The sequence below is a fragment of the Pyrus communis genome, chromosome 15, assembly GCF_963583255.1.
Source record: "Pyrus communis chromosome 15, drPyrComm1.1, whole genome shotgun sequence".
Taxonomy (NCBI): Eukaryota; Viridiplantae; Streptophyta; class Magnoliopsida; order Rosales; family Rosaceae; genus Pyrus; species Pyrus communis.
Genome location: NC_084817.1, coordinates 5,778,553 through 5,806,534, shown reverse-complemented (window position 1 = coordinate 5,806,534; position 27,982 = coordinate 5,778,553). Strand labels below are relative to the sequence as shown.

Genomic DNA, 27,982 nt, shown 5'->3' with positions numbered 1-27,982 from the left:
AAAAACGGGTAATGGTTATGGTTAACCGTTTATAAATGGTTATAGGTATGGATATAACCGTTTATACAATTACCAACAGGTAAACGGTTATGGGTAAATAACCGCGGTTACCCGTCTACCATAACCGTTGCCCATCTCTATTGACAATGAATTGTGCTGTTCTTAAATCACCAATATCATCATCAGCTTCTTTTTCTAATCTTGTGTCCTTCAGTTTGATTTCTGTTTTCTGTAGAAGAGGGTTTTTGCGAATGGATTTCATGTTGTTGCAAATGTATTAGAGTTATGCCTTGATGAAGTGAGCGGGATGCAAAATATCACCACTGAAAGTTCTTTACAATCTTTTGAGGTATCTTGTCTAGGGAACCTGCTCGATCTAATTAAAATATCTTGTGAGAAACTTGAACGTCTAGACATCCACTGGCACTGTGATTTGCCTATTGGCAAATCGTTTATTATGTCTGCTCCAAGTCTTACGTATTTGAGTTGGCAAGGGAATGTGATGAATGATAGTATACGTATTCAATTAGGATTTTGGGGGATTTTAATTCTTTTAATGAATCTAGGGGTATTCAATCAAGATTTTAAGTGATTCTCTGAAATTCACGGTGTATTCAATTAGAATTTTAAAATAGTTTATTAAAATCCTTAGAAATCCAGATGTATTCAATTAGGATTTTAAAGAAGTTTATAACATTCCAGGTGTATTCAATTAGAAATTGATTTTAAAGAATTTGAGAAAGTTGAGGAATTAGAGGGAATTGGAGAGATTTTGTAGTGTATTTTAAGCATTCACAAATCTCACTTCTTCCCACGAGATTTCAAGGGAATTAAATTAAAATTTTATATGGAATCTCTACAAATCAATTAAACTCCATAAAAATTCATAAAAGTCTCTTAAATTCTCAATTAAATACACCTCCTATATCTTGGGAAATTGTTGAGTCTATAAAAGGTTGTTCTTCATCTATTTGATAAAGTTGATGATTTGGACAGTGTATTTAAGTTTCTTTGCAGTATTCGCAAGGTTAAACTTTTTTTTTTTTTGGATTTTCACAACATGCAGGTAATTTTCATTATTCTGTGGTTATTTGGACTGGAATTAGTGTAATCCCGTCTAGAGGTTTATGGCAGGGAGATCCCATTTCCTCTTACCTGTTCTTGCTTTGTGCAGAGGGTTTCTCTGCCCTTATTGCAAATATGGAGTGGGTTGGGGCTATTCAAGAAATTTCAGTGTGCCAAAATGCCCCTTTTATAAACCATTTACTCTTCGCCATTGATAGCTTCATCTTTGGTAGAGCTAGAAAGGAGGACTGTGAGACGGTTCAAAAAATTCTAGCTTGCTATGAGAGGGCTTCGGGCCAAGAGGTTAACCTACAAAAAAGAGCAATGTGTTTTAGTCGTAATATCAGAAGGAATGACCAAAACCTACTGGCAGCTTTGATTGGAGTGGAAAGAGTTGACAGATATGAGATGTACTTGGGGCTTCCAACATTTGTGGGAGGAAATCATGGGGTATGTTTTAATCATATCAAAGAGAGACTTTGGAAGAAACTTCAAGGCTAGAAAGCGAACAATTCATGGCTTCCAACATTTGTGGGAAGAAATCGTGGGGTATGTTTTAATCATATCAAAGAGAGACTTTGGAAGAAACTTCAAGGTTGAAAAGAGAAAATTTTGAGTGCTGCCAGTAAAGAGCTGTTAGTAAAGGTTGTAGCTCAAACCATCCTGATGTACACCATGAATTGTTTTTTACTCCCAAAATATTTCTGTGATGAACTGAATCAGTTAGTGGCATCATATTGGTGGACTTAATCCAAGAATACAAGGAGAATTCATTGGATGGCCTAGAACAAGCTTTGTCTACCTAAACTTGAGGGTGACCTTGGGTTTCGTAATCTTTTCGGTTTTAATCTCGCTCTCCTTGCCAAGCAAGGGTGAAGGATTATACATGATCTGTCATCCCTAATAGCAATGAATTTAAAAGAAAAATACTTTCCTCAATCTTCATTTATGGAAGTTGTGGTCCGGTCGAATGCTTCTTATGTGGGGAGGAGTATTTGTGCAGCAAGGGAAGTGATCAAGCGTGGTCAAGATGGCAGATAGGGAATGGAAGTTCTGTCAAGGTGTGGGGTGACTGTTGGATCCCTCAACCATCTACGTTCTAAGTCTTTTCCCCAAAACATGCGAATTGTAATGTTTCCATGATCAGCAATCTCATTACGAGTGAAGCTAAATGGGATTTGGTGATATTAAATTCTTTTTTATCGACCGAGGAGGTTGAACGTGTACGCACCCTTCCTTCGAGCAAACAAAATGCTAGGGATCAACTGATATGGCACTATGATAAAAAAGGAACTTTCACTGTCAAAAGTGCTTATCATGTATCATGTGGCTCGTATGTGGGTTACTCCTCCTTCTCTCACTTCCTTATCATCTTCTGATTGCAGCCCTTTCGCTGCATTATGGGGTAAGTTGTGGAAGGCGAAAGTGCCACCCAAAGTAAGAATGACTACTTGGAGAGTATTTTCTGATATAATCCTTACGGGGGTTAACCTTCTCAGGAGAAAAATCTTGGTTGACCCATTGTGCATTTTATGTGGTAATAATGTTGAATCTTTGAGGCATATTATGCTCCAATGTCCCTTTGCGTGATGTATTTGGATGGCTTCTCCTTTGGGGCTGCGACCAACTCACTGGAAAGAATGTTCACTGAAGGAATGGGCATTGCAAATGGCTCTGGAACATAAGCCATTTGACTTCGAATGTGTTATGCTATGTTGGGCTATTTGGACAACTAGAAATGCGAAGTGCTGGGAAGAAGATCTCAATCCAAACCCGTCCAGTGTTGTTGGTTGTGCGATGGATTGGTGGCATGATTTTTGAAAGGTTACAACCAATGCATCACGATCTGACAATCAATCTGCCATACCTAGGTGGTCGTGCCCTCCTTTTGGCAGGATCAAGGTTAATGTGGATGGGGCGTGGGATAAGGAAAACAAGGTAGGTGGTGTAGGGGTACGTGGTTTTTAGGGACTCGGAGGGGAAGTGTTTGGGTGCTGTCTCTAGGATGTTTGAAGATGTTTTCCTCCTATCCAAGTAGAGGCGCTGGCAATTAGAGTTGGGGCTTGAGACTGCGGTTGAATGGGGCTTAAATATGATCGACTTCGAGAGTGATTCGTTTCATATCATCTCGGCGTTGCATGACTCTTCTACTATTATGTTGCACATGGGACCTATTATAGAAGATGTAAACCACCTATTGTCTACGGTTGCTGAAGCTTGTGTTGCCTTGTGTTGCCCACATTCGTCGCCAAGCTAACTCGGTTGCTCATCAATTAGCTCGTTTTGCTCTACATTGTGGTAATGGTTGTACTTGGTTAGATGCTCCTCCATCTGTAATCTGTGACTTTCTTTAGGAGGATGTTCATGTACCTTGTACTAATTAGCCTTTTCATGGCTTCAATGAAAGTGTTATTATTGAAGTATTAATTTAGTTTCAGTTTTGTAGGTTATATGCAGGGATGTTCGCTTTCTGTGTGTTGATGCTGATGATTTCATTGACAGCCATCTAGTTCCGTCGCTGATTTCTCCTTTAAGAGCACTTCCAAACTTGAATTCTTTTTACGTGATGGCCGAAAGTGACTATATGGGGGATGTAAATGAAAAGTCCGATCCAGGTTTTGCTTTTTTGTCGTCTTAATCGAACATGTTTTATTTTCCTGGGATCCAGGTTTTCTTTCCCGATTTCTGGTTTTTTATTTTTATTTTTATGTGGCTTATCTGTATTGACATGATTGTTCTTTCCTTTCCAGGCATATGCATGTCAGTTTAGTAAGAGATATTGGGGGCTTCAGAACCTTGCTTGCATCTCTCATCTCAAGGAGGTAATTATGAAACTTGTCAAAGGGTACGATGGAATTGAGTTTGCAAGGTATTTGCTTGAGCATGCTCGGAATTTGGAAAAAATGATCCTAAGTTTTTTTTTTTCCGGAACGGCAACCAGATTCCCTCGGAATGTTGAATAAAAGAAAGATGTTTTCCAACGCAGAAGTTGCCTTTCAGGATAGAAAGGAAGTACGGAAACATTGGTCAAAAGTCATGCAATGATACTCTAGTGATGTGTGTTGCAGTCTCTCGGTCATCGACTGGATGTAGAGACGCAGTCTTTTATTTATGCACTGGAATATATATATATATAGAGAACATCCTTATATTCTCATTACTTTAGTCTAAAGTAGGAGGGAAATTGGCACTATTCATATGAACAGTGTTTTGGACCACATTTCAATTTATTTACAAGATTGCCACTATGCTGAAGGCGGCTGGATTAGTTTGTTTTGGGCTGTGTTTGCTTGGGCTTACCTCAATTGTTGATGAGGCCAGCCCTTTGGGTGTTCAAATGATGGGAATGCCCATCTAGGGTTAGGATCGGACGGCCCGGATTAAAAGTTTGGAGGATACTTTTGTCATCTTAATTGTCAGAACTGATTGGGACGATGGTGAGGGGATTGTAGGGCGGACGGGAGGCCATTATCAGTTTCTGCTACTCTCCGCAAACCCAAATTTCTTCGTATCGTTCCAGTATTCAACGACAAACCCAGATCCCTAAACGCAAATTTCTTCATTTTTTCCCTCCTCCCGTTCCTGTAGGAGCATCAGATGTATCCAGATGAGCAGATCCTCAAGTCCAAGATCGAGCTCCTTAACATGACCAGCACGGTTGACTACGCCATGGACATCCACAAGTCCCTCCATCACACGAAGGTTTTCCCCAAGGCGATTAATTTCCATATTGGGTTTCCATTTTTCTTCATTTCTGGAATTTGGGTTTTAATTTCAGTAATTTATTTCTATTAATTTTAGTTCTGTTTTTAGTAAATGTTGTTCCCCTTTCCTTTTCCTCTTTTTCTCTCCCCTCTCTCTATAACCATCCATCAAATTCCCTCATCCCTCCCTTTTCTCACTTTGTAATTTCCCTAAAATCCCTCACCGATTCTCTCTCGCCAGTCTTAGTCTCGCTAGCCGCGAGGTGTTCGAGGTCGATGAGGCGATTGCTATGGAGTCGCAGACCATCAAGCAGATGGTGGAAGATGACTACGCCAATAATGCGATACCTCTCCCCAATGTGACCAACCACATCGTCACCAAGGTCATCGAGTATGGCCGGAAGCATGTCGAACGTCGAGACGGCGATAACACCGACGTCGGCAAGAGCGGCGATTAGACTATCAAGAAGTTTGTCGGACTTCATCAACGAGATCAAAGCTGATCAGAATGTTCTCTTTGATCTGGTCTTGGTGAGTATCGTGATCCCAACTCTTTGTTATTATTAGTTCAATTTCTCTGTTTGAGTGAATGCAGAGTTTTCTGTCACTCAAAAGCAGGAGTCGCTTCGGCTCTCGATTGTTCAGCAGCTGCACCAGAAACGATTTGATTTGATTGGGAGTCTTAATCTGTTTGAATAATTATATATATTGTTTGGCTGTCTGCTATACAAATTAGCACAAAACAAGAAAGATTTAGTCACAAGTAAATAAAACTATAATTCTCACTTAGTTAGTGCTGCAAAATCTGTGTTGGGTCAATAATTGCAAGCTATTTTTTCCGAGAAACAATCAGATTAACTAATAAGTGTGTAGGTTTCACGTGAACTTTTTGTCTGCAAATTGGTGCCGTTTCTATGTCAAATTTTTCTTATGGCAAGTGAGGTTTCTATCCCTGTTCTACTTCTACCTGCATGGATTTGAATTTCTCATCTATGATTATTTTTGTACAAATTTCAGGATCGCAGGGCTGAAAGAGAACATGGACGTTTACCGCGTGATGCTGGAAGGATGGACAAGCGTGTGATTGAATCAGGTGATAGTAGCGGGAATGAGAGTAGTGCCTAAACAAACATGTCATTATGGGGAAAGCAAGAAGTTGAAGAAGAGCATTAGCCCCTCACCAGCCACCGGTTCAAGGTGATGCAGTTTAATCGAATCAGGTTGAATTGAATAATCCTTGAAGTGACAAGAAGAAGCCGACTAAGCCAAGTAATAATTCTTAATTACTTACATGTTTTCATTTTAATTTATGATTTGATTGGCCCTTATAGAAATTTCGAGCTCCTTAATTGTTGGACCATTGATATGTTATGAGTGTTGATTAGTGTAGGTGTGTAAATGTAGTGTATGGGTGTTAAGTAATTCAGATGTTATTGACGATCTCAGAAGGGAAGGGGTATCCCCTTCTTCTTTTTCTCTTGAACTCTCTCTATCAAAAAACTAAACCATGGCCGCCAGTTTTCTTATCCTTTAATCGCTGATCTCCTCAGGTTTGCCTCAAGCTGGCGAAGGAATCAGGGGAACGGAGCTCAGACTATCAGAGGTATATTTTCACATCCCTAAAATTTTATTTTATTTTATTAATTTCAACCGGATATGAGAATTTCTAAGTCATGGATCTATGAATAGTGTGTGTTGAGTTTCTGAGCATCTCTATTTTTTTTTTTCATCAAATGGTCTCTATAGTGTCTCTGTGTGTTTGTGCATCTATGTATGAATATGATCTCTGCAAGCTCATTATTGTCCTGGGAAACCACCTAAATTATCGATCCCTTGCTTTCTATGTACAGTGTTATCAAGTTCTATTTTCTAATTTTCTGATTTTGAGGTGGAGGGAGAGCTAATGTAGTAATGTTCAGGTATTTTGTGTCTTTTGTGTAACTTTGTGATATGCAGTTGATTTTAGGAATTGATTTATGGTGGCTTGAATGCACTGACAGAAGTTATTGTTTCTGTTAATGCGGATGACGGAAATCGACCTGAGTTCAAACTGAAACAGTATGATTATTTTGGTTATGGTGAGAACTCAGAACCCTTTCTTAATCTTTCCTGTTTTTGGAATTGAAAAATTGGGTTAATTTTATGATGATTCACCGAGAATTTGTTAATCGCTTTAATGCATATTAGGTAGGGTTTCTGCTTTGTAGGATCTATTTCTGGTCTTTAGAAATTGCTTGATTTGGTATTGTCAAATGGTATATGAATTTCCATGTTCAATTTGTCAGTATGTTGTTGTAGTAGTTTAATTGGATGCAATATAAGTTGAGGTGTTGACATGAAATCAGACACAAGTAGTTTTCCTCGATTTCGCGGTATAAAGTTTTAGTTTGATTTAGGCTATAAATGATAACCAAATTAAGTTGAATGAGTTGTCACAATCAGAGATGGCTGATGACATTTTGAACTGCTCAGATACAACTGAAGTGGAGAAGGATAGCTCAATGGCTTCCTAAGGTGCAATGCTACTTCAAAATGCTTTAGTTCAGAAGCCGGCAGAATCAATTGACAATGGCCAAGAAGGAAATCATTATCTGATATTGCGAACTTACTGGTATGCTTCATTATCCTTTTTGAACCCTGCTTTATTTTTCTTAAAGAACTAAAATCTTTTATAGTGAGTACTTTGTTCTCCGCTCTAATAATTTTCTTACCCTTATATGGGACTGTTTGCGTTTCAAAAGTATTTTTTAAGGTACTTATGACTCCTAATTGCCATTTTGCATTCAAAAATACTTTACTGCTTGCTGGGGTTTACCCCTTGGAGCATTTCATTACGTTTCTCCTTACTCTCTGACTAAAAAAATTTTAAACCCTATATAGGTGAATGCAGACGCTGCAAAACCCGGCTCAAAGAACTGTAGATGCTGAAGACAAAAAAGAAGCAAAGGATGCATTGCAAGCATAAGGTTGAGATAAAATTTTCATTATGAAAGAGAACATTGTTCTTCATTTGCCTGCACTTTTTACTACAAATTTAATTAATATGCTTGAAACTTACGATGCCAAATCATGGTTCAATACGAATATATTTGGATTATTGGATAAGCATCGGCCAATTGGAAAATATGAGAGAATACTGCGTTCTCTGATTTTTTTTGCTGTTTGCTGTTGTGATTACATGTTAGTTTATACTCATTTTTAAAGAACTATGTATGGTAGTTGTTAAATATCGTGGCATGTGAAAATCCTTAGTTTTGTATTGGATTTCAATATTGTCACCTACATGTAGTGATTAAAAGGCTATGGATTATTTTCAAAGTTTTTAGTACTGTTAGGTCAGGTTTTGGGGGATGGTTGTCTCGCTATATATTTGTTTCATTTTCTCTCATTTGGGTATTTTTCTCTTTGTTCTATGTATTTATTCTTTGTTTTAAGGTCAGTTGCCTATTTTTATTTTTATTTTATGTTTCTTTTTGTGGGTTTTCAATTCGTTAATTTGTCACTCTATGTTTACATTTTAATTTCTTCTTTCGTTTATGATTAAATTGATGTTGGGTTTTAGTTGTTGAAAATATGATTTTTTTTCTGCTTCAGCTTCTTGGCATTTTTCTGGGAGTTTTAGGCTTTCAGTTGCGAGCGTATCAGAAAACCCTAAAATCCCAAAAATCGGTATTGGTATTTGTATTAATGAATTTCCATTTTCTCTCCCAAAACAATTTGTTAATTGAAAATTGTTTTCTTTCTGCAGAAGGTGGTAGTGAAATTGGATTTACATAATGACAAAGAAAAGAAAAAGGCCTTGAAAGCAGTCTCCAGCCTTACAGGTATCAAATTTGTTTTAAGCATGTCGGTTTAATTTGGCTCCGTGAAAAAACTTAGAAAATAATAAAAATGTAAAAACAATTTTGAATTATTTTTCATTCATCAGCACCCATGGAGTTCTTTGTATTGGTTGAGAAGTTAATGAAATTTTGTCAAGTTTTATGTTTTTATGTATGCTTATTGTGTATAAAATGACCGTGTCTGTAAAAATTGAACCTTTGGCTTATTTCTATACAAAAATTAAATTTTTAAACCTGCTTTTTCATATTGTGGGATGAGTGTTTTGTAAAAACTTGTCCTTTGGCTCATACATGCGTAAACTTAAGGATTTGGAGTTGTTTTCTGTGTTGGTTATGAATTTTAGGTGACTAAATTGGTGGTTTCGTATATTAAGTTAAGTTACAAAGTAGATTCATGGTTGGGTTTAAGTTATATTAGAAAACATGGATCATTTAAAGTCTCTGTACAACTGGATGTTTGTTTACTTGCACAAAATTTTTGTGCATAGAAGTTTGTTTCTGCTTCTCAGGTTCTTTGCCCCGGTGTTTATTAATTGTGTTTTTCTCTATTCATTTGGGCTGTCTCAGTGGATTGAAGATCTGATTCAAGGTTCTTTCCCTATCATTTCAATCTAGATTAGCTGGTGAGTGACATGCCCTTTGTACTGGTGTGGTATCATTGGTGCTCACTTTGTATTACTGCTTTTGTAACGTTTGGATGTCTCAAGATAAGGTGCTTATAAGAGGTAAACTGTCAATTTTACAAAGTTTTCTGGTAAATTAGATATGTAGTTTAATTCGAAGAGTTGTGTTGACCTTTACTTTCGTTAATTTTATAGTTTAATTGCGTTCCTTATTTCCAGTCCCTATATATCTGCTCAACTCTTGGGTCAATTATTTGCCAGTAGGAATGTTCAATTGCTTGATCAATGATATCGATTCAATTTGAAGAAGAAATAGGACTTTTGTTCAATAGGGATTGAGACTCTCACATGAGTAAGATGTCCCAATTGTTCATTGATTCTTAGGTGCTACGTCTTTTTAGTTGCTTTGTGTGGAAACTATTCATGCCTGTAGCGACTAATACTTTTAAGTCCCGCAGCAACGCGCGGGCATATTTTCTCGTTTCAACTAATTAGGACCTCTTCATAATACAAGCGATGTTATGCTTCAAATAAATTCAAAATACAAAAAGGGTGATTCGAACTAGGGAATAAATCTGCTCCAAACAATGTTGCTGCATCCACGTCTTCAAATTTTACTCAACTTTGAGACGAGAAATTGATAAGAATTACAGCCACTTCAAACATGTATGTAAGTTTGCCCTTCAATCAAAAGAACAAATATTAGTTCATAGAACATATCAATAAGAGCATCTTTATTGGAGATATGCAAATTTGATACGAAAAACCATATTTGTATTTTGTTTTACATTTTCGAGAGACGAAATGTGAATTCTACTGCAACAAATATAATACAGATTTGCGATCGTACTTACTAAACTTTGAAATTTGTCAATTAAAGAACTTTCCGTCCAATAAAAAGCATAAAATGTGTATTTCAAAACAAGGTAATGATAGGGAGATCAAATTTTATAAATTAAATGATGTGGTTGCAGATGATTGAATTATTAATTAAGCGTCAGTTAACCTGCTTGTTTCTTATTGATGACAGAACATTTGGTTTGCCATCTGGTTAAAAATTTAAACTCACTAGCATTACCCGTCAAAACATATTGCTAATGTCAACAACGGTAATCGCTCGTTTGGTCTAAATTCGCTTACAATCTGATAATTTTGAAATTTCCTAACGTACTATTTGTGCTTCACGAGGAGGCGATTGAATTAAATAAAAACACATTTGAAAATATAATTTGCAAGGGGATTTAGGAGCAGTTATACCTTCACTTGAGCTCCTTAGCCTCTTATACTTTGAACAAAGTTGAGGTTCCATCCGAACACGAGCTTATACAATATGCGGAGTTGCCCAAATCGTCTCTAATGGAATTTAAAAAAAATTAAAACAAAATAGTCTCTATAGACTAATATGATAATAATTTTTTCACAAAAAAAAGCTCCATATCGTTGTATTAGGAGTTCGTCCACGATGACTAAATATTTATTAGAACCGGGATATAAAACACGATGATCTAAATATTATTGATGATGAACGCTTTCGATTCATGACGTGGATTTGCAATATTTTCTACTACACGAGCCATGTCCCTAAGTTGGCTTTGAGTTACATCATTCGCAATTGGATTGTTCAAAATGGTCATCAAGATTGGTATAATTATTCATTTTGGTCATTGAGATTTAAAATCGATAAAAACTAGTCTATAATTTTGTCCATCATCAAACATTTTGGTTATTCCGTAACAAATCATTGTTAAATAAGAAGAAAATGGCAAAAATACCTTAATTTTTGTCTCATTGTTTATTAAATTTAGAGTATTTTTATTATTTTGGTCCTTATTTTATAGAGATTTTTTACGGAACGACTAAAATGATTGATAGTAAACAAACTTAAAGACTACTCATATCGATTTTAAGTTTTAGGAACCAAAGTGAGGATTTGAGTTATTTGTTTGGTCCTACTGTAATTTCTCTACACTCAAAGAAAAATGTAACTCTTTAAAACAAAATCTTGTTATAACTGTCTATTGTGTGACTTAACTAAAATTTAGGACCTTCATATTGGTCTTTTGTTTTGACTTGAGGGTCACTTCATTCTGCAAGTTTTGGTCCGTATTTTTGCGAATGCATGAGTGCGTTGTGGACCTTCTTCTAGATGTAAAGTTTGCACTGTTTAATAAACCCACTTGCTTCATTTGTCAAAAGGAAGGCAATTCGCTTTTCGTTTGGTTACGAATTCCTCAACCAAATTGGATTGGTATTGAAAACTTACCAACTAAAATGGGTCCATCCTTCTTATCAGTTGTGTGGGATTTCCAAACGGCAAGTTGCACAGACACATATCCAGTATGGAGTATGAAATACGACATTTAGAGAACCGGACCACTTGTCTAGACGACATGTCAAATGGCTTAAACACAGCCACATAAATAGTATCTTAACTTGCTTTCTTAGAATCATACTTACTCAATAACATACTGCTCTTAGTTCGGTGATATTTTTCTTAATATTGAAAGAGATTTCAAGTACACATCCACCTCCGACCATTAACATGAAGAAAAATTGGGAGATTGAGGGTTTGGGACCATTTATTTTGCCGGGAGGTAGATTCCATATGTCTCATGCAACATCTTTGATCCAACCCTACAACAATCTCTGGTCAGTTTCGGTCCTCCTTGGGTTTTGGGGACCATGGAAACATGGAAGACCACTCCCCCAAAGGGATAGGGATAGACCACAGTACTCTAACCCTACCACCAATCCTCAATGAGTGCACATGTAGTAGAATTAGGAGGAGATGGTGCCACATGATCATCAGGAGTTATAAGCACCAATAATTTGAACCCTAATGTATTTGATTTGCATTTGGTCTCCCTAATGATTGAAAATTGGACCCAAATCAGGAGACAATTAGAAATTCTCTCATGTTGCAGACATTATTATTTCATGAAAGTGTGATTGCATATATATTGCTCTATGACAATAGATAAAATTAAGTTACATACGTGAATTAAGCTAGTTGGTCAAGACAATATGTCCGCCTACTTGCGCTTAAGTTGGAATAAAACCAGCTTCGTAATTAATTAAGTTTATAGCACTCTAAGTCTTAAGTCTCTTGTTTTCGAACCGGTCCGAATCCTAAGTCTACCCCTCCTCCATTTTCCAAACCCAAATTAGGGTTTACGGAACTGTGCTTTTCTTCATGAGCTACATCTAAATGACAGGATGACTCTATTTTCGTAAGGTCACCACTAATCTTCTGCATCTGGTCTGCACAATTGTTCCTGTTGTTGCTCATAAGCATGTCAGGGGCTTCAGCGACATTATGCGATGGAATATTAACCGAAGGCAGCTTCGATAGGAGAGCTCCAAGGCTGCAAGAAATAGAGGGCAGAAGAGGAGCAATTGGCCAAGGTGGTGATCCTGCTAATCCATTTTGTGGTGTGTTCCAGCCTAAGTTTATAGACTTGATTTGGGAATCATCAGGAACTTCACTGAACAATCTTTTCACACCGGTCAGTTGGCGCTTTTCGTAGACTGATAAAGCTGTTTGATCTTCAGTTCCAATCATCTGAGGATTTGGTTTGAAGATGTAGGGATGTTGGATTGGTAGGTACGGTCTTTGCATGGCAAAAACCCCTGGTATGCTCTGAAGGTAGTTGAATTTCCTCTGTATACTGATCACCAAATTGAGATCCTCCAATACCTGAAAATCCCAATGAGTCAATCGATTGATGCTTCACCGAAGGCTAGTAATTTTGACACTTGTTTCGGCCACCTACGCTTACTTCTTAGTTCTTATATGAGTGCAGATAAAATTGTGAAATATTCAACTTGGAGTGCAGATGGCTAAAGATGGGGTGAAAATTGCTACTTGCTGAAATTTGAAGGAAAAATCAGGGAAGACAGACACATACCTTGTCGAATGAGCCGAGTTGAATTATGCCTTCTCTAACAGAAATGATGGCAATTGTCTGCAAAATTTCGATATAACAAGCCAGTGAATCGTGTTACTAAATTTTCTTTCTGTTTCTATAAAACTGAGATTTAGAAAGTGAACCTGTATGCCTGATTGGAATTGAAACTCCCATGCCCTTGGTTGCTGCATGTGAGAATGAATAAAGGGAAATTAAGGATTTAAATGAAGAAGAAAAAAAAAAATTCATGCTTGCATTTTTACTTTTGTAAGACGAATAATGTAATGAATTGGCTTACTGGTTCGGTGGATGCATTCCAAGAGGAAATGAAGTTAGGATCACCTTCATTTGGGGTATCTCTGAAAATCCATCTGTGACTATTATCTGCTGCAACTTTCCCAAGCAATCTGCAGCCAACTCAATGCAAATAAATTTGTACTTACCTTCTTGCCAACAAAAATATTAGAAGGAAGATGCTTTTTCCGACAATGTGATACTTTGAACTAATTTAATCTTTGTGGAGGGAAATTCAAACTCGGATGCAAAGGACGGTTAGGACGGGCAGACTGCACAACTAACTGGCCTAACCAACATCACCAATAGAAAGTAAATTCTCACCCTTCTCCGTAATTATATACTTCATGTGACATTTTGAAGAAGATGTCAGCTCCAAACCTCCCCTTAATGTACCCACTTCCTGCTCGCTCACATTCATAGAAATCACAGAACCCATCTTCCCAAACAAGAATCCTGCAACCAAACATTCACTTAAAAACTCGAAAACCATCGAAATCAGAAACATGGGTTTTGTTTTGTCACAGTTCCTTGTTAATCATTTTACCAGTTCCTTTTGTTTCCCTTGGATCGATCAAGAGCACTCTCTCCATAATCCCACCTGAAAAAACCAAAGCAATGTGACTTGTTTCATGAAAGTAGCTTTTCATGTGTAGTGTGCTATATATTCTGTTTATATAGTGAAATTTTCTTACTTTGGAGGAGGATAGTTCCGAGGCAAGGTTCTCCAGAAGACAGCATAAACCCACTTGGAGGAATTGGAAGAAGAATCTGAACATGAACAGAGGCTCCTCAGCGTGTGCTGCAAGAGACAATTAAGCACGGGAAGTCCACTTTCCATTGCCACACACAGAAACAGAAACACGGAGAGAGAGAGAGAGAGAAGGGGGGGGGGGGGGGGGGGGTGAATTTTAGAGTGAAGTTAAGTGTGAGTGTGCTGTTGTTTCCATCACAATTAATAGGAAAAGAGGAAACTTGGGAACAAACAACCAATGTCCGCTGGCTGTGTTGGGACATTGGAGTGAGGCTCCAACCAAACCCACCGCGTAGTGGACCGCTGGGATCCCTGTAGTTTGTTTCACAGTGGGACCTATATATTTACAACTCAGAAAGGAGGAGTTAAGAAGAGTGTCGTACAAAAGAAAAATAGACACAAGTCACACAACAGATATACAGTCGGAGAGAGCTAAAACCTAAGATCCTCCCGACTAACTTGCGCTGTGAATCAGTTATTATGCTATCATGTACGAAATACCAGTAATTTTCTGTGCAAGGGCGGAGCTTGAAATTTTTTATGGGCTACCTAATTTTTCGCTGTTAGGATTAATTTGATTAACTGACATTCAACTTTAGCATTATTATTGGCACCTGGGCTATAGCTCATGGTAGCTTTGTATGTAGCTTCACCATTGTATTCGTGCATGGTTAAAGAACAAAAGTTCATCGACATTGTCAACAATGTATCAATAACACATCAGTACGTATCAAAAGTCCATTCTTTGATAAGGAATAGGAATAGGCGGACTATATAAAATACCATTGCAGAATTTTCGGGATAATCTTAATCAAATTCTCATCATGAATCAAAACATAAGTAATAAAAAAAAAACACCAACCAGGTGTAGGCTAATTAGGAAGGTGCAAGGTTCTAAAAAATGTTAGGCGCTAGTCGGGCGGTGGGCTGGCCCTTAGCGCCGGGCGCGTAGGTGGCCTAGACGGATTTAGATAAATTTCTTGTATATCTTATAAATAAGTGCATATTGACACTTAAAAAAATATATACTTGTATGAAATTCATGGATAAGATAATAAAATAATGATAAAATGCAAAAAGAGTATTCAACAAGTCCAAAATTTAAAAACACATTAAGCATATATGTCATATAACCATAGTGAGGAGTATTGTAGGATGACACATGTACAACAAGTTCACAATTTAAAACCACATAAAATGCAAAATAGGAGGAAAATAAGGAAATATAGTAATGTAAGATACTTGCAAAGTTACAAAGCTAGGCATCAAACTGTTCCTCACCATATCCCTCCAAAACTCTCTCCATGTCAGACTCAAACTCAACTTCGGTTTTGTTTGTGAAATTAGGGTAAGAGCTGCAATGCACGGCACTTAGACTTAGATAGGATTTTTTTTTTTTTAATTTCAAAAAAAAAAAAAAAAGATCACCTAGCTGCCTAGCCCACTTAGGGCCGCCTCAAGCCTAGCCGATTTTTCCAACCGATTTGCAAGAAAACATCTCGGATCACCATCGCCCAACGCCTAGGCCCTTTTTTAGAACATTGGGAAGCGTACAACAGCAATCCTTGATTTGTCATGAACGATGAGCAGTGTTTAACAGCTCACGGTGCCTTAATGGTTTTGCCTATTTTTTTTGCAGTGGTCCTCAAATCCCTACTGGTTTCCGCTTTCATCAAATAAATGGCACCAAACGTTGTCCTTCTAATGGCCCCTCATCTGCAACGGCGATATGCATGCCTGTTTAATCAGCTTTAAACGTTTTTTTTTAATTTGAGTCTTCCTTTGGGGGTAGGATAAGTTGTAGGATTGGATTACCAATCCAAAAATAATTTCACCCTAATCCTATCATGTGCATTTACACAGGATTGTTTATCTTGTGAAAACTTGAGATGCTTCAATTTCACTACTCTAATTTGTGCTTGAGACCTTAGACACGAAATCCAAACCCAGTACTCTGAGACTCAAGAGAACCGACCCAGTGATCTCGGCGCCCTAAATCCATAATAAAGAAATAGTATATTTCAACTAATCCAAACTCCTTTGTCTTCTGTATCACTAAACACAACGCTAGATTAGTGTTCCTCCAATCGAATGTAAGTAAGCCTCTCTCAATCACTAAACATGATATGTGTCATGATCGCCATTGCTGTAGACGTAAATCTGGACCACCTGCCTGTTGGAAATTCAACTCAAAACAAGTTGGTGCTAGCCATTGTTGAAAATCAATGTCAAAGTTAGGCATTGAAAGTTAGGCAATATTAGGTATGGTTGAATAAAAATTATTAGGTGCAATTAATGTGTTTTGTGTGGTAATAAATAATCTTAGTTTAATCATTTGGTTTGCTATAAATACCCAAGCTCTCAAGCATTGTAAATCATCCCATCCAAATCCCACTTCCAATTGTGAAGAAGCTTGTAAGCTTTCTTATTCCAATAGTTTGTAAACCTTTTCATATATCAAAGTTCAAGTGTTTTGCCAAAGCTTGTTGCTTCCCTCCTTTCTCTATTTCTTTCTTTGTCCAATTTTATTTGAGAGTGCAAAGTGAAAGAGGTGTGATAGAGTTTGTAAACTTATCACCCACATATTTTGGTATTGAGTTAGTAAACTGTCAAATACCAACAATTGGTATCAGAGCCAGAATACCACTCTGGCAGGTGCAGCAGTTATGGCGTCCAACTTAGTGCAACTCCAAGTTCCCACATTGAAGAAAGAAAATTATGAAAGATGGTGCATCCAATTCAAAGCATTGTTTGGATCACAGGAGCTATGGGAAGTTGTCAGTAGTGGGTATGTTGTACCCACTGCCGAGCAAGAAGCCGTATATACTGCGGATCAAAGGAACACTCTCAAGGACTTACGAAAGAAGGACCAAAAGGCGCTGTATCTTCTATACCAGGGTTTGGAAGATTCAACGTTCGAGAAGGTTGCAGAAGCAACAACGAGCAAGCAAGTATGGGATACACTCAGTACAATCTACAAAGGAGTAGATCGAGTCAAGAAAGTGAGGTTACAATCACTTCGAGCAGATTTTGAAACTGCTCATATGAATGAAGGGGAGAGCATCTCCGACTATCACTCAAGGCTCATTGTGATAGTAAATCAGATGAGGAGAAATGGCGAGAGACTCGATGAAGTACGAGTTGTGGAGAAGATACTCCGGTCACTCACATCTAAGTTTGAGCATGTGGTGACTGCCATTGAGGAATCCAAGGATTTGGAGGTGATGAGCGCAGAAGAGCTACTAGGATCCCTCCTAGTTCACGAGCAACGCATTCAGAAGAATGCAAGCCCCACAACGCTAGAGCAAGCTTTGGAGTCAAAGTTGAATATTGACAAACCAAATAAAGGTCGTGGGCAGTGGAACTCACGTCGTGGGAGCTCATCCAACCGTAGCCGAGGACGAGCCCGAGGAAGAGGTCGAGGCTATGCACAAAATCAAGGTCAGTCTCAGGAGTGGAGATCTACTCGAGGAAAGGCGCATATCCAGTGTCACAACTGTAAGCAATATGGACATTATGCCAATGAATGTTCACATAAAAATGGTGAGCATGTCAACATGGCAGAATCAAGTGGAAATACTGATGAAGAACTTACAGTCTTACTAGCACACCATGATTCCAGTAGCCAACAAGATGTTTGGTATTTGGACTCTGGTGCAAGCAATCACATGTGTGGAAAGAAGGAGTTTTTTGCCGAACTCAAAAAAGGGGCATATGGATCTGTAAGTCTTGGTGACTCCTCAAAGTTGCCAGTTGAAGGCAAAGGGAAGATCAAGATCATCCAGAAGGATGGAAGAGAAGAATACATCTCCGATACCTACTACATACCAGGTATGAAGAGCAACATTCTGAGCATTGGTCAACTGTTCCAGAAAGGGTACATTATACATATGGAGAACATGCTTTTCACTCTCAGGAATGCAAGGAGAAAGCTTATTGCACGTGTTCGAATGTCAAAGAACCGGATGTTTCCGTTGAATTTGAACACAAAGATTGGAAGCTGCAACATCGGTGTAATGGAAGATGAGTCATGGAAATGGCATCTTCGATTTGGCCATCTTAATTTCAATGGCCTAAAGTTGCTGTCAAGTGGAGGAATGGTTCGTGGTCTACCCCAGATTGAAGCCACACGCCAAGTATATGAAGGTTGTGTGCTTGGCAAGCAAGCACGACTATCGTTCCCTGTTGGTGATACATGGAGAGCAAAGGCACCACTGCAGTTGGTGCACACAGATATATGTGGTCTATTGGATCCCATGTCTTATGGAGGTAATAGGTATTTTATTACCTTCATTGATGATTTCAGTAGAAAGACTTGGGTCTATTTTCTCAAGGAGAAGTCAGCTGCCCTAAAAATTTTCAAGGAGTTCAAGGCACTCACAGAGGCAGAAAGTAACCACAAGCTTGTGGCTGTGAGATCAGATAGAGGTGGAGAGTACACCTCCAATGCTTTCCAAGCATACTGCAAGGAGCAAGGAATTAGGCATCAACTTACTGCTGCCTATACCCCACAGCAAAATGGGATAGCCGAAAGAAAGAATCGAACCATCCTTGACATGACAAGGTCCATGCTTAAGGAGAAGAATTTGCCAAAAGAGTTATGGGCAGAAGCTGTAGCTTGTTCGATTTATTTGTTGAATCGATGTCCAACAAAGAGTGTCAAGAGGATGACACCACAAGAGGCTTGGAGTGGATACAAGCCGAATGTTACACACCTAAGAATTTTTGGGTGTGTTGCATATGCTCAAGTTCCAGAAGCCAAGAGGAGGAAACTTGATGATAGAGGTGAGAAGTGTGTGTTTGTGGGCTATAGTGAAGAGTCCAAGGCATACAAGCTCTACAACCCACTAACTGGCAAACTAGTGGTTAGTAGAGATGTCATCTTCAGTGAGGAAGAGACATGGAAGTGGAACAACAAAGAAGTCAGTAAAGAGAAGATCGTCTCCACTGATTTTGAAGAACCAGAAGTTGTACCACCGATTGAGCAACAGCCTGCTCAAACAATCACAACAACTCCAGTGCACAGAATTGCAAGGAGTGGTCCTACATCTAGTGAGGAAAGCAGCTCCTCAACTCCAGTGAGGTTAAGGAGTCTCACAGAGATTTATGGACAAGAAGAAGAAGAAGAAACCAACCTTTTCTGCTTGTATGCAGACCACGAGCCTTTCTCATTCAATGAAGCTGTGGAAGAAGATTGTTGGAAGAAAGCCATGGAAGAAGAGATCCATGCCATCGAGAAGAATGACACTTGGGAGCTGACAAAGCTCCCACCAAATCAGAAGGCTATTGGTGTCAAGTGGGTTTACAAGATCAAACGCACTGCAGATGGGAGTGTGGATCGATACAAATCAAGGCTTGTAGCAAAGGGCTACAAACAGAAGTATGGAGTGGACTATGATGAAGTCTATGCTCCAGTTGCGAGACTTGACACGGTAAGATTGCTAATCTCTCTTGCCGCACATCATAAATGGAAAATTTATCAACTAGATGTCAAGTCAGCCTTCCTTAATGGAGTACTTGAGGAAGAAGTGTACGTGGAACAACCGGAAGGCTTCCAAGTACAAGGAGAAGAAGATAAGGTGTATCGTTTGAAGAAGGCTTTGTACGGCCTCAAGCAAGCACCACGAGCTTGGAACTCAAGGATCGACAACTACCTTCACCAAAATGGATTTCAGAAATGTCCATACGAGCATTCAGTTTACATGAAGAATGGTGAAAAAGGGGAGTTCTTAATTATTTGTCTCTATGTAGATGATTTATTGTTTACAGGAAACAATGAGGCAATGTTCCATGAGTTCAAGCAATCCATGTTCAGTGAATTTGAGATGACTGACAATGGATTAATGTCATACTTTCTTGGCATAGAAGTGAAGCAAGAAAGTGATGGTATCTACATCTCTCAACAAAGGTACATGAGAGACATATTGAAGAAGTTCAATATGGACAAGTGCAACACTGTCAATACCCCAGTCGCAACTGGATTGAAGCTGTCCAAAGGAGGAGAGGGTGAGTTTGTAAACTCAACAGTGTACAAAAGCCTCGTTGGAAGCCTAAGGTACCTTACAATCACAAGACCTGATATAGTTTATGGTGTTGGACTCGTGAGTCGATACATGGAAACACCAAGGGAGTCTCATTGGCTGGCCGCCAAGAGAATTTTGAGGTACATAAGAGGTACTCTAAACTATGGTCTATTTTATAATTTTGGTGAAGATGCAAAATTATTTGGTTATTCAGATAGTGATTGGGGAGGTGACCAAGATGAAAGGAAAAGCACAACTGGCTATGTGTTTTTTCTAGGATCAACAGCTTTCTCATGGACTTCAAAGAAGCAATCAATTGTTGCTTTGTCATCATGTGAAGCCGAGTATGTTGTTGTAGCCTCAACCGTGTGTGAGGCAATTTGGTTAAGAAATCTGTTGAAGTCAGTGTGTCATCCACAAGTGGAATCGACTGTGATTCATGTAGATAACGTGTCTGCAATCAAACTTGCAAAGAATCCTGTTCAACATGGAAGGAGCAAGCACATTGATACCAGGTTCCATTTTCTAAGGGACCATGTGAAGCAAAAGACAATTGAACTTGTCTACTGTCACACCAAGGAACAAGTGGCAGACATCTTCACAAAGCCATTGCCAATTGAAACATTCCGGCTACTGCGTGAAATGCTAGGAATGAAGGCGTTTTGATTTGAGGAGGTGTGTTGGAAATTCAACTCAAAACAAGTTGGTGCTAGCCATTGTTGAAAATCAATGTCAAAGTTAGGCATTGAAAGTTAGGCAATATTAGGTATGGTTGAATAAAAATTATTAGGTGCAATTAATGTGTTTTGTGTGGTAATAAATAATCTTAGTTTAATCATTTGGTTTGCTATAAATACCCAAGCTCTCAAGCATTGTAAATCATCCCATCCAAATCCCACTTCCAATTGTGAAGAAGCTTGTAAGCTTTCTTATTCCAATAGTTTGTAAACCTTTTCATATATCAAAGTTCAAGTGTTTTGCCAAAGCTTGTTGCTTCCCTCCTTTCTCTATTTCTTTCTTTGTCCAATTTTATTTGAGAGTGCAAAGTGAAAGAGGTGTGATAGAGTTTGTAAACTTATCACCCACATATTTTGGTATTGAGTTAGTAAACTGTCAAATACCAACACTGCCAACTTGGGTACACAAAGCATGTACACCCTGGGTTGCCTGTTCATGATGGGACTTGCAAGAAATTAGCATTTGGTCAGTGTTTATCAATTGGAGTTGAAATCTTCTTCGAATCTATCTGCTGACGGATTCAAAAATTTGGGCCATTCAAGAAAGAGGGATAGATTTGGGCCGTTAAGGGCTTGATTTTGTGTAAACTGGGTCAATGTGATGGGCTAACGAGGGCTGGAGATTTACATTGTGTGGTCCAAACTTTCTAGTTCGTCGACTTCAAACATAGTATTTATAGAATCTCTGGAAAGTTTTTTTTTTGGTTTTTACTGTTAACCTTCATCATGTTATTCAATGTCAAAATTATAGCAGAAGGTCCAGCAACAATACTAGACTAGACGAAGTGAAGTGAATGGCTACATTGTGGAATGGCCCAATGTGTTGACTCCAATGAAAAATCCCTCAACTTTCCCAACAACTTATTTGTAACTCGCACAACCTAATTTTTGACAGTCCACATTTGTGACTTTCCAATTCACCCATCCTCCCCAGAAAATGATGGATCGGAACTTTCCAATTCACCCATCCTCCCCAGAAAATGATGGATCAGAAAACAATCAACCATTTATATACCACAGAGATATGGAAAAAAAATTTCGAAGTGTCGGTTCGTATTCAAGTGGGTACTTATGTGTTATAAGATAAGTTGAGAAATGCGAAAAAAATATATTATTTTCTTCACTTGTATTATAATATTTAAAGTATCACTTTAATACTCGGTACTTAAAAATATTTCTCATAGAAATTGATGGTCTAAAAAGGCATGCACATTCATGAGAAAAAAGGAGAAAACACAAATTCGTGGAAAAAAATAAAAGTTGAAAGGTATGATAGTCATTATTCTAAAAATTTCCGCTTAGGCGCTAGGTGGCTGACCACTGCTCTGATTAATGTATGGACATTTGAAAATTAAGAAGTGGCACTTAGACCTGCTGACGTGCCCACCTAGACTTCCTAGGCACCTGCCTAGCCCGCCCAGACCCGCCTAAACACCCACCTAGGTTACGACTCACTTAGACAGAAAATAGATAACTTTCATTTTACATATCATTTTTTTCAATAAATTGTAAGAAACTCATTGAATACTTACACGAACAGACATTATATGTTTGTTCCCCATGTTTTCATTATGTTCCAATACTTTATAATATATATGTTATTCTATTTTGTAATTTATAATGTAATTATATATATTTTAAGTATAAAGAGACACGTATTTACGCGAAATATAATATATTTACTTAAATTCATCTAGGCCCCAGCCCGCCGCCGACTAACGCCTAACATCTTTTAAAATCTTGAAGATAATTCGCTGCTGGCTTGGATTTCCCCACATGAAATTCTTGTTGTAGGCAAGTTTCGAAACCCTAACGAGACAATTAAAATTATGAACCCACAGAAAATAAAAAGCCCAATCTCAAGTTGGGATGGCATCACATGACACCTGCCAGCCATAATGATTAGGAAAAGAAATTTGATATGTTTTACACTAAACTAGGATTTTATTTGTATGTTAAAATCTTAGAGTTGAGTCACTTAGTATTACAGTTTAATAGTATTCATCTTTACTAAAAAAAAAAATCTCAAATTTGGAGTTTTCTATTTTAATCAACACCTTTCGTTTGAGTTCATTTTTCTTTTTCTTTTCTTTTTAATAAAAAGAGGGGTCGATTGGTGGCCTCAAACAACGTTAGAGATTAAAAACCTTAGGAATATATGTCAAAATTATTAAAATTACAAAATAAAAGGTTATACACACGTATAAATTTATGATTTGTCTGTAATGAGAATGAGCCAAGTATTTTGTTCTACAATATGAGCCTTCTCGATGAAGCCACCAACTTTGTGTTTTAGGGACCCACCTGCATCCAATCATATGTTTGCCTCTTAGTAGCGTGATTAGTTTCCAAGTGTCGTTTTTCTTTAGAGCCTTTATCTCTTAACCTAACCCAATATATCCTAATCAGATTCTCTTATACTAACAGAATGACAAGTTTGAAAGGTTATTATTGTAATTGACTGATCATCTAACTTAGCTCAAATTTTCGTCTAAAATATCGTTGTACCTACCAGGGGTGGCCCCTGGGACTTTGGAGGTCTTAGGCGGCCTTCAAAGTGGGGCCCTAGAGTTCTTTGACCTCTGATTCTTTGTACATTGATTTGTATAAAAAAAAATCGCTAAATACATGAAAAAGTTTATTTCTACATCAAATATGATCAAAAATAAATATTAAAAGAAGGATGATATACAAAAATTACTTAAATAATACACATCTTGTATTTTTAGATGCAAATGTACTAATTAAGTTTACACAATCTAATTTTCAACCAATTTTTTTAATAAGTTTACATAATCTAGTTTTCAGACGCCTATGATTTTAATTTTTAATATTTTTAGTGAATTTGGATTGTAAAAATTTAAATATATAATATTGGGGGTCTAGGCAGATGCCTAATCGGCTACCTTCAAGACCGACCTTAGTAAGATGGTACCAACTAAAAAGAACTTGTCAATATTTCATTTTCAATGTTCTTCGTGTCTGTAATAGTTGTTAAAAAAAATAAAAATTGATAACATCAAACCTGCACTAAGATCAATAAATATGAACTTTTTTTTATATAGAACTTTGTAAAAACTAATTGTAAATTGAATAAAAATGGTTGGCGTACGCGCGTCGGTAAAAATACTGAAAGCACCAAAAAGTCATAGCGTACCTGGGCTCTCAGTCTTCGACATATACGAAGTTCGTGTCTTGGAGGAGTGAAAAAACTGTAAAGGATCTCCATTGATTTGACGCAGCGATGAAGGTCCTAGGAATCGATTTCAGCTGCGCCTTGGGGGCCCTCGGCGACGGCCACTTCCCCGACAAAGATTGCTTGCTGCCCCTTATTTCCAAGCTTCTCGGCTACGCCATCGTCGCCGCTTCCACCACCGTGAAACTTCCTCAGGCACTTTCTTTCTCCTCCCTTTGCTTTTCGCCTATCATCGTTAATTACTTAAAGCAATTACCTTTTGTTTTCGTTTCACAATCTCTGTTGAAATTGTTGTATTTTATAAGAACAGAAGGCAGATCTCTGATATGGGCACCATCGATTAATGGGTTAAAAAAGGATTTTATGTTCTCAATTAGTGTTTGTTTAGTAATTTTTTTGCCAAAAGATTTGAAATTGTTGGATTTTGAACTAAAACCCAAATCCTTTTTCCCAGAAAATTATCTAAATATTTGAGTTTTCTAGATTTTTTGCATTTTTTGCTGACCCATTAAGTCACTAGCTGTGTGTTTTATGTTCAATCACTCAATTCGTTGTTAAATTTTGACAGTTTAAACTCGATACCAGTTGTTTAATGCCTGCAGATCCTTGAAGTTTTATTGATAAAGTGTTATGGAATGTTGGAACGAATAGAATTTTTTTCTTTCTCCTTCAATTCAAAGTCATTGTTAAATTGCCACAGTTTAAACTGGAAACCGGTAGTTTAATTCCCGCATATCCTTCAAATTCGATTATTGACGATTTATGGGATCTAAACTGTTGGAAGGAACAGAATCTTCCTCTTTATGTTTAAGTTTAAAAATGATTATGAATTTCTTGTTAATTAAATAATAATGTGCCATCGCCCTATTTTGTCCTCGTGTTGAAAAGCTTTGCACCGTGTTATGTAGTCGTTTGAATTTATTTTTGACATTGTACACGGTATGGTGCTTTTGTTCTTTGATTGCAGATAATAAAAATTTTGCAACATGGAAGTGTCAGAGGTCTTAGTATTATCTCTTTTGAGCTCGAAGTAGTTGGTTACACCATTGCTCTGGCGTATTGCCTTCATAAAGGGCTTCCGTTCTCAGCTTATGGGGAATTGGCCTTTCTTTTGATCCAAGGTATGTCAAAGGCTTCTTGTACTTTTGTGTCAGTAAACGTATACCAGGGAATTGCTTCATAGAGATATGAGAGTGAAAGTAGAGGTACAGAAGCATGATTTTGACGGTAGAGTGAGTTAGTTATATCAGATTAGCCATATGTGATTGAACTTTTAGTTTTGTGGCAAACAAAGAGTTGTGGTTCGTTGATTATACCTTTATGATGATTTTGACACGTATAGATCTAAGCTCTTGGTAAATTTGTTGGGCATTTTGACTTCAATTTTATGGCATTAGGATGAGCTAATTTATAGCACTCGCACAAGATCTAACACAATTTGTTTTATGTTTCTCTTTTACAGCTCTAATATTGATTGCCATTATCTATTATTACTCCCGACCTATGAGTACCAGAACAATGATCACGGCGTTACTGTATCCTTTCTTGAGAATCAGTTCAGCCTTCGCTTTTTTTTTTTTCCTCCTAATCTCTCATTCTGTGTAAGGGAGAAATGTGGTCAACTTCTTCCTTAATTATGATGGTTTTCCAGATATTGTGCTGTAGCACCAACAATATTAGCTGGCCAGATAGATCCTGTTCTCTTTGAGGCTCTATATGTAAGTAGCCGATTTCAATGGCTTATAAACTATTGGGATGACAAGCACTTTTCCTTCCTTCCCTTGCCTTGTATTCATTTCCATACTCAGCTATTTTTATGCATAAATATAATCTTTTCTCTTATCTATATGGTTCTTTATGCATAGATGTACTGATGTGGAAACAATCTGATACAGGCATCCCAGCATGCAATCTTTCTCGGTGCCAAGATCCCACAGATATGGGCGAACTTTTCTGTAAGTGGGATTTAATTTAGACGTTTGTCTAGTACTCTTTGTTGATGTGAGCATGGATGATTTGACTGCTTGCCCGAAGTTGTAATTCTGAGTTTGCACAATCTCTGGCATGGCAACCAGTTTAATCTCCTACTATATCAATATTCAGTTCTTTCTCTCAACCTGTTTTAGCTATTTTTCTGATTCTGCTGAACAATTTCTTGAGCAGAATAAAAGTACAGGGGAGCTCAGCTTCTTAACGAACTTAATGAATTTTGCAGGTTCCATGGGTATGTTAAACATATTAGTAGGGTTATAGGCGTAGAATATAATTGATATATTGTCAGACTCACAGAGTTCTTAACGTTCTTTTGCAGTGAGAGTTTTCACCAGCATCCAAGAACAAGCACCCAAAAGTGGTATCCTTTTTTCATGTCTATCAGATAAGTTGCGTTTTTATTGAAATATAATTCAGCAAAAAAAATTATTATTGTTTTCATAGTCTTAGTCTGTGTAGAAGTAGCAAGTTCTCAGGTTCGCGCATCTTGATTGGGTTCCCTCAGAACCTAGTTACCGCTAGTTTCTTTCTCGTTCCCCTAAAATGACCGACAAAATTGAGTTCCTCGTCAAAGATGATCATGACTAGTGTTTGTTTGCATCACCAAAAATAGACACTAAACGTGCACATATATGTATTCGTTCATCTGCTTCTCCTTAATCCTCTACTAGTTCTGTTGGGCTCTGTGATTGGCATCGCAACGAATTTTACCCTCCTGAGTCAGATACTGATATACCAAAAGCAAAAGCCGCGTGCTGAGAAGGGAAAGAAAACGGAGTAGAAAACTGAACCCGAGATGTGGGTAGGTTTGCTTCAGTTAAAGAAGCCAACAGTTCCAGCAAGGAAGTCAGCGAAACACTGCAATTGTGCTCAAGGAAGGAAATCAGCAATCATCGTCCAATTCGTAATATATATTTCTACAGGTGTTAGCCATTAGTTTGTAGAAGTGAGACGACGTTATCCATCAAACTGTCAGTATTTTTTTGTCCTTTTTTTTTTTTTTTAATGCTAAACATTGAGATTAACATGAAATTATGGCAGATTCTCCTTTTCTTTTTCTTTTTTCGAAGTGAACATCGACTCCTTTTATCATTACATGTCACTATGCTCGTTTTATAGCTTTTGCTTTAGACCAGATTTCTTTTGGATTTGTTTTGATTAATGACGGCTTCTGTTTATAATCATGAATTGTTTACAAATTCAAGGATAGAAAAGAAATTTCCCATCGTTTGGGTGACGCGAGAGTCGTCGTCAAGCGCGGGAGTCCTTGCCCGTAAGCAACGGGAAAGCCTCTTCCTAGAGAAATTATCAGCTATAACCAGTATGCATGGGGTTTCAATTAATCTTACATAGAAGAAACCTTGTCACACCCCATTAGAGCAGTTCCACCGGGGAACAAATAGGCCAGCACTTAGCCAAATTATTGGCCCGGCACCCAGCCATTCCACTCCAGCCCAGCAGATAGGCTGGCACCCGGTCCAAGCTGGTCTCCTAATATCAAGGAGTACCAAATCGACTCGGTTTGAAAGGAGATCAAGATGCTCTTCATCTTCTTCTTCCTCTTCCACTCCACATCTCTCACCCTTCTCTTCAGTTCCTCATCACGGGACCCGCAAGGGTTCGCGTGCCGCAAGTCTTGGATCCCCGTCGCTCTGCTATCTCTGCTTCTCGTTGGGGATCATTTGGGTGATAAGGTATAAAAGCGACACAGAGGGGCACCTGGAGAAGTTGTTGGAGAGAGAAAATGAGGATAAGAACCTACCGGGAAAGTGCATTGAGGAGTTGAAGAAGAAGGGGTTGGAGTTTGATTTGTTGAAGGAGGTCGACGCGTTGAGGAGGGCCAA

The 27,982-nt window shown here is 38.0% G+C and overlaps 2 protein-coding genes across 2 annotated transcripts; one reads left to right on the top strand and one right to left on the bottom strand.

Moving 5' to 3' along the window:
- Positions 1 to 12,277: 12,277 nt before the first annotated feature.
- Positions 12,278 to 14,277, bottom strand: LOC137716804 (uncharacterized). The gene is made up of 7 exons (XM_068456179.1): positions 14,132 to 14,277; positions 13,984 to 14,037; positions 13,761 to 13,892; positions 13,441 to 13,549; positions 13,286 to 13,327; positions 13,143 to 13,199; positions 12,278 to 12,931 (listed from the first exon to the last, which is right to left on the bottom strand). Exons 1-7 carry the CDS (start codon positions 14,275 to 14,277, stop codon positions 12,332 to 12,334), a joined length of 1,140 nt encoding a protein of 379 aa, XP_068312280.1. The 3' UTR covers positions 12,278 to 12,331.
- A 9,784-nt stretch (positions 14,278 to 24,061) lies between these two features.
- LOC137717633 (mannose-P-dolichol utilization defect 1 protein homolog 2-like) lies at positions 24,062 to 27,268 on the top strand. Its single transcript, XM_068457054.1, has 8 exons — positions 24,062 to 24,341; positions 25,114 to 25,267; positions 25,609 to 25,681; positions 25,798 to 25,864; positions 26,042 to 26,101; positions 26,310 to 26,370; positions 26,458 to 26,499; positions 26,810 to 27,268. Exons 1-8 carry the CDS (start codon positions 24,195 to 24,197, stop codon positions 26,917 to 26,919), a joined length of 714 nt encoding a protein of 237 aa, XP_068313155.1. The 5' UTR covers positions 24,062 to 24,194; the 3' UTR covers positions 26,920 to 27,268.
- Positions 27,269 to 27,982: the final 714 nt, after the last annotated feature.

What these genes read in the sequence shown, in the direction of transcription:
- LOC137717633 (XM_068457054.1), top strand. Translation starts at nt 24,195, where the DNA reads ATGAAGGTCCTAGGAATCGATTTCAGCTGCGCCTTGGGGGCCCTCGGC. An exon ending in GGCCTTTCTTTTGATCCAAG is followed by an intron (nt 25,268 to 25,608) that starts GTATGTCAAAGG and finishes TCTCTTTTACAG; the next exon opens with CTCTAATATTGATTGCCATT. An exon ending in GAATTTTGCAGGTTCCATGG is followed by an intron (nt 26,371 to 26,457) that starts GTATGTTAAACA and finishes GTTCTTTTGCAG; the next exon opens with TGAGAGTTTTCACCAGCATC.
- LOC137716804 (XM_068456179.1), bottom strand. Translation starts at nt 14,277, where the DNA reads ATGGAAAGTGGACTTCCCGTGCTTAATTGTCTCTTGCAGCACACGCTG. An exon ending in CGGAACTATCCTCCTCCAAA is followed by an intron (nt 14,038 to 14,131) that starts GTAAGAAAATTT and finishes TGGTTTTTTCAG; the next exon opens with GTGGGATTATGGAGAGAGTG. An exon ending in GTATATAATTACGGAGAAGG is followed by an intron (nt 13,550 to 13,760) that starts GTGAGAATTTAC and finishes AGTTGGCTGCAG; the next exon opens with ATTGCTTGGGAAAGTTGCAG.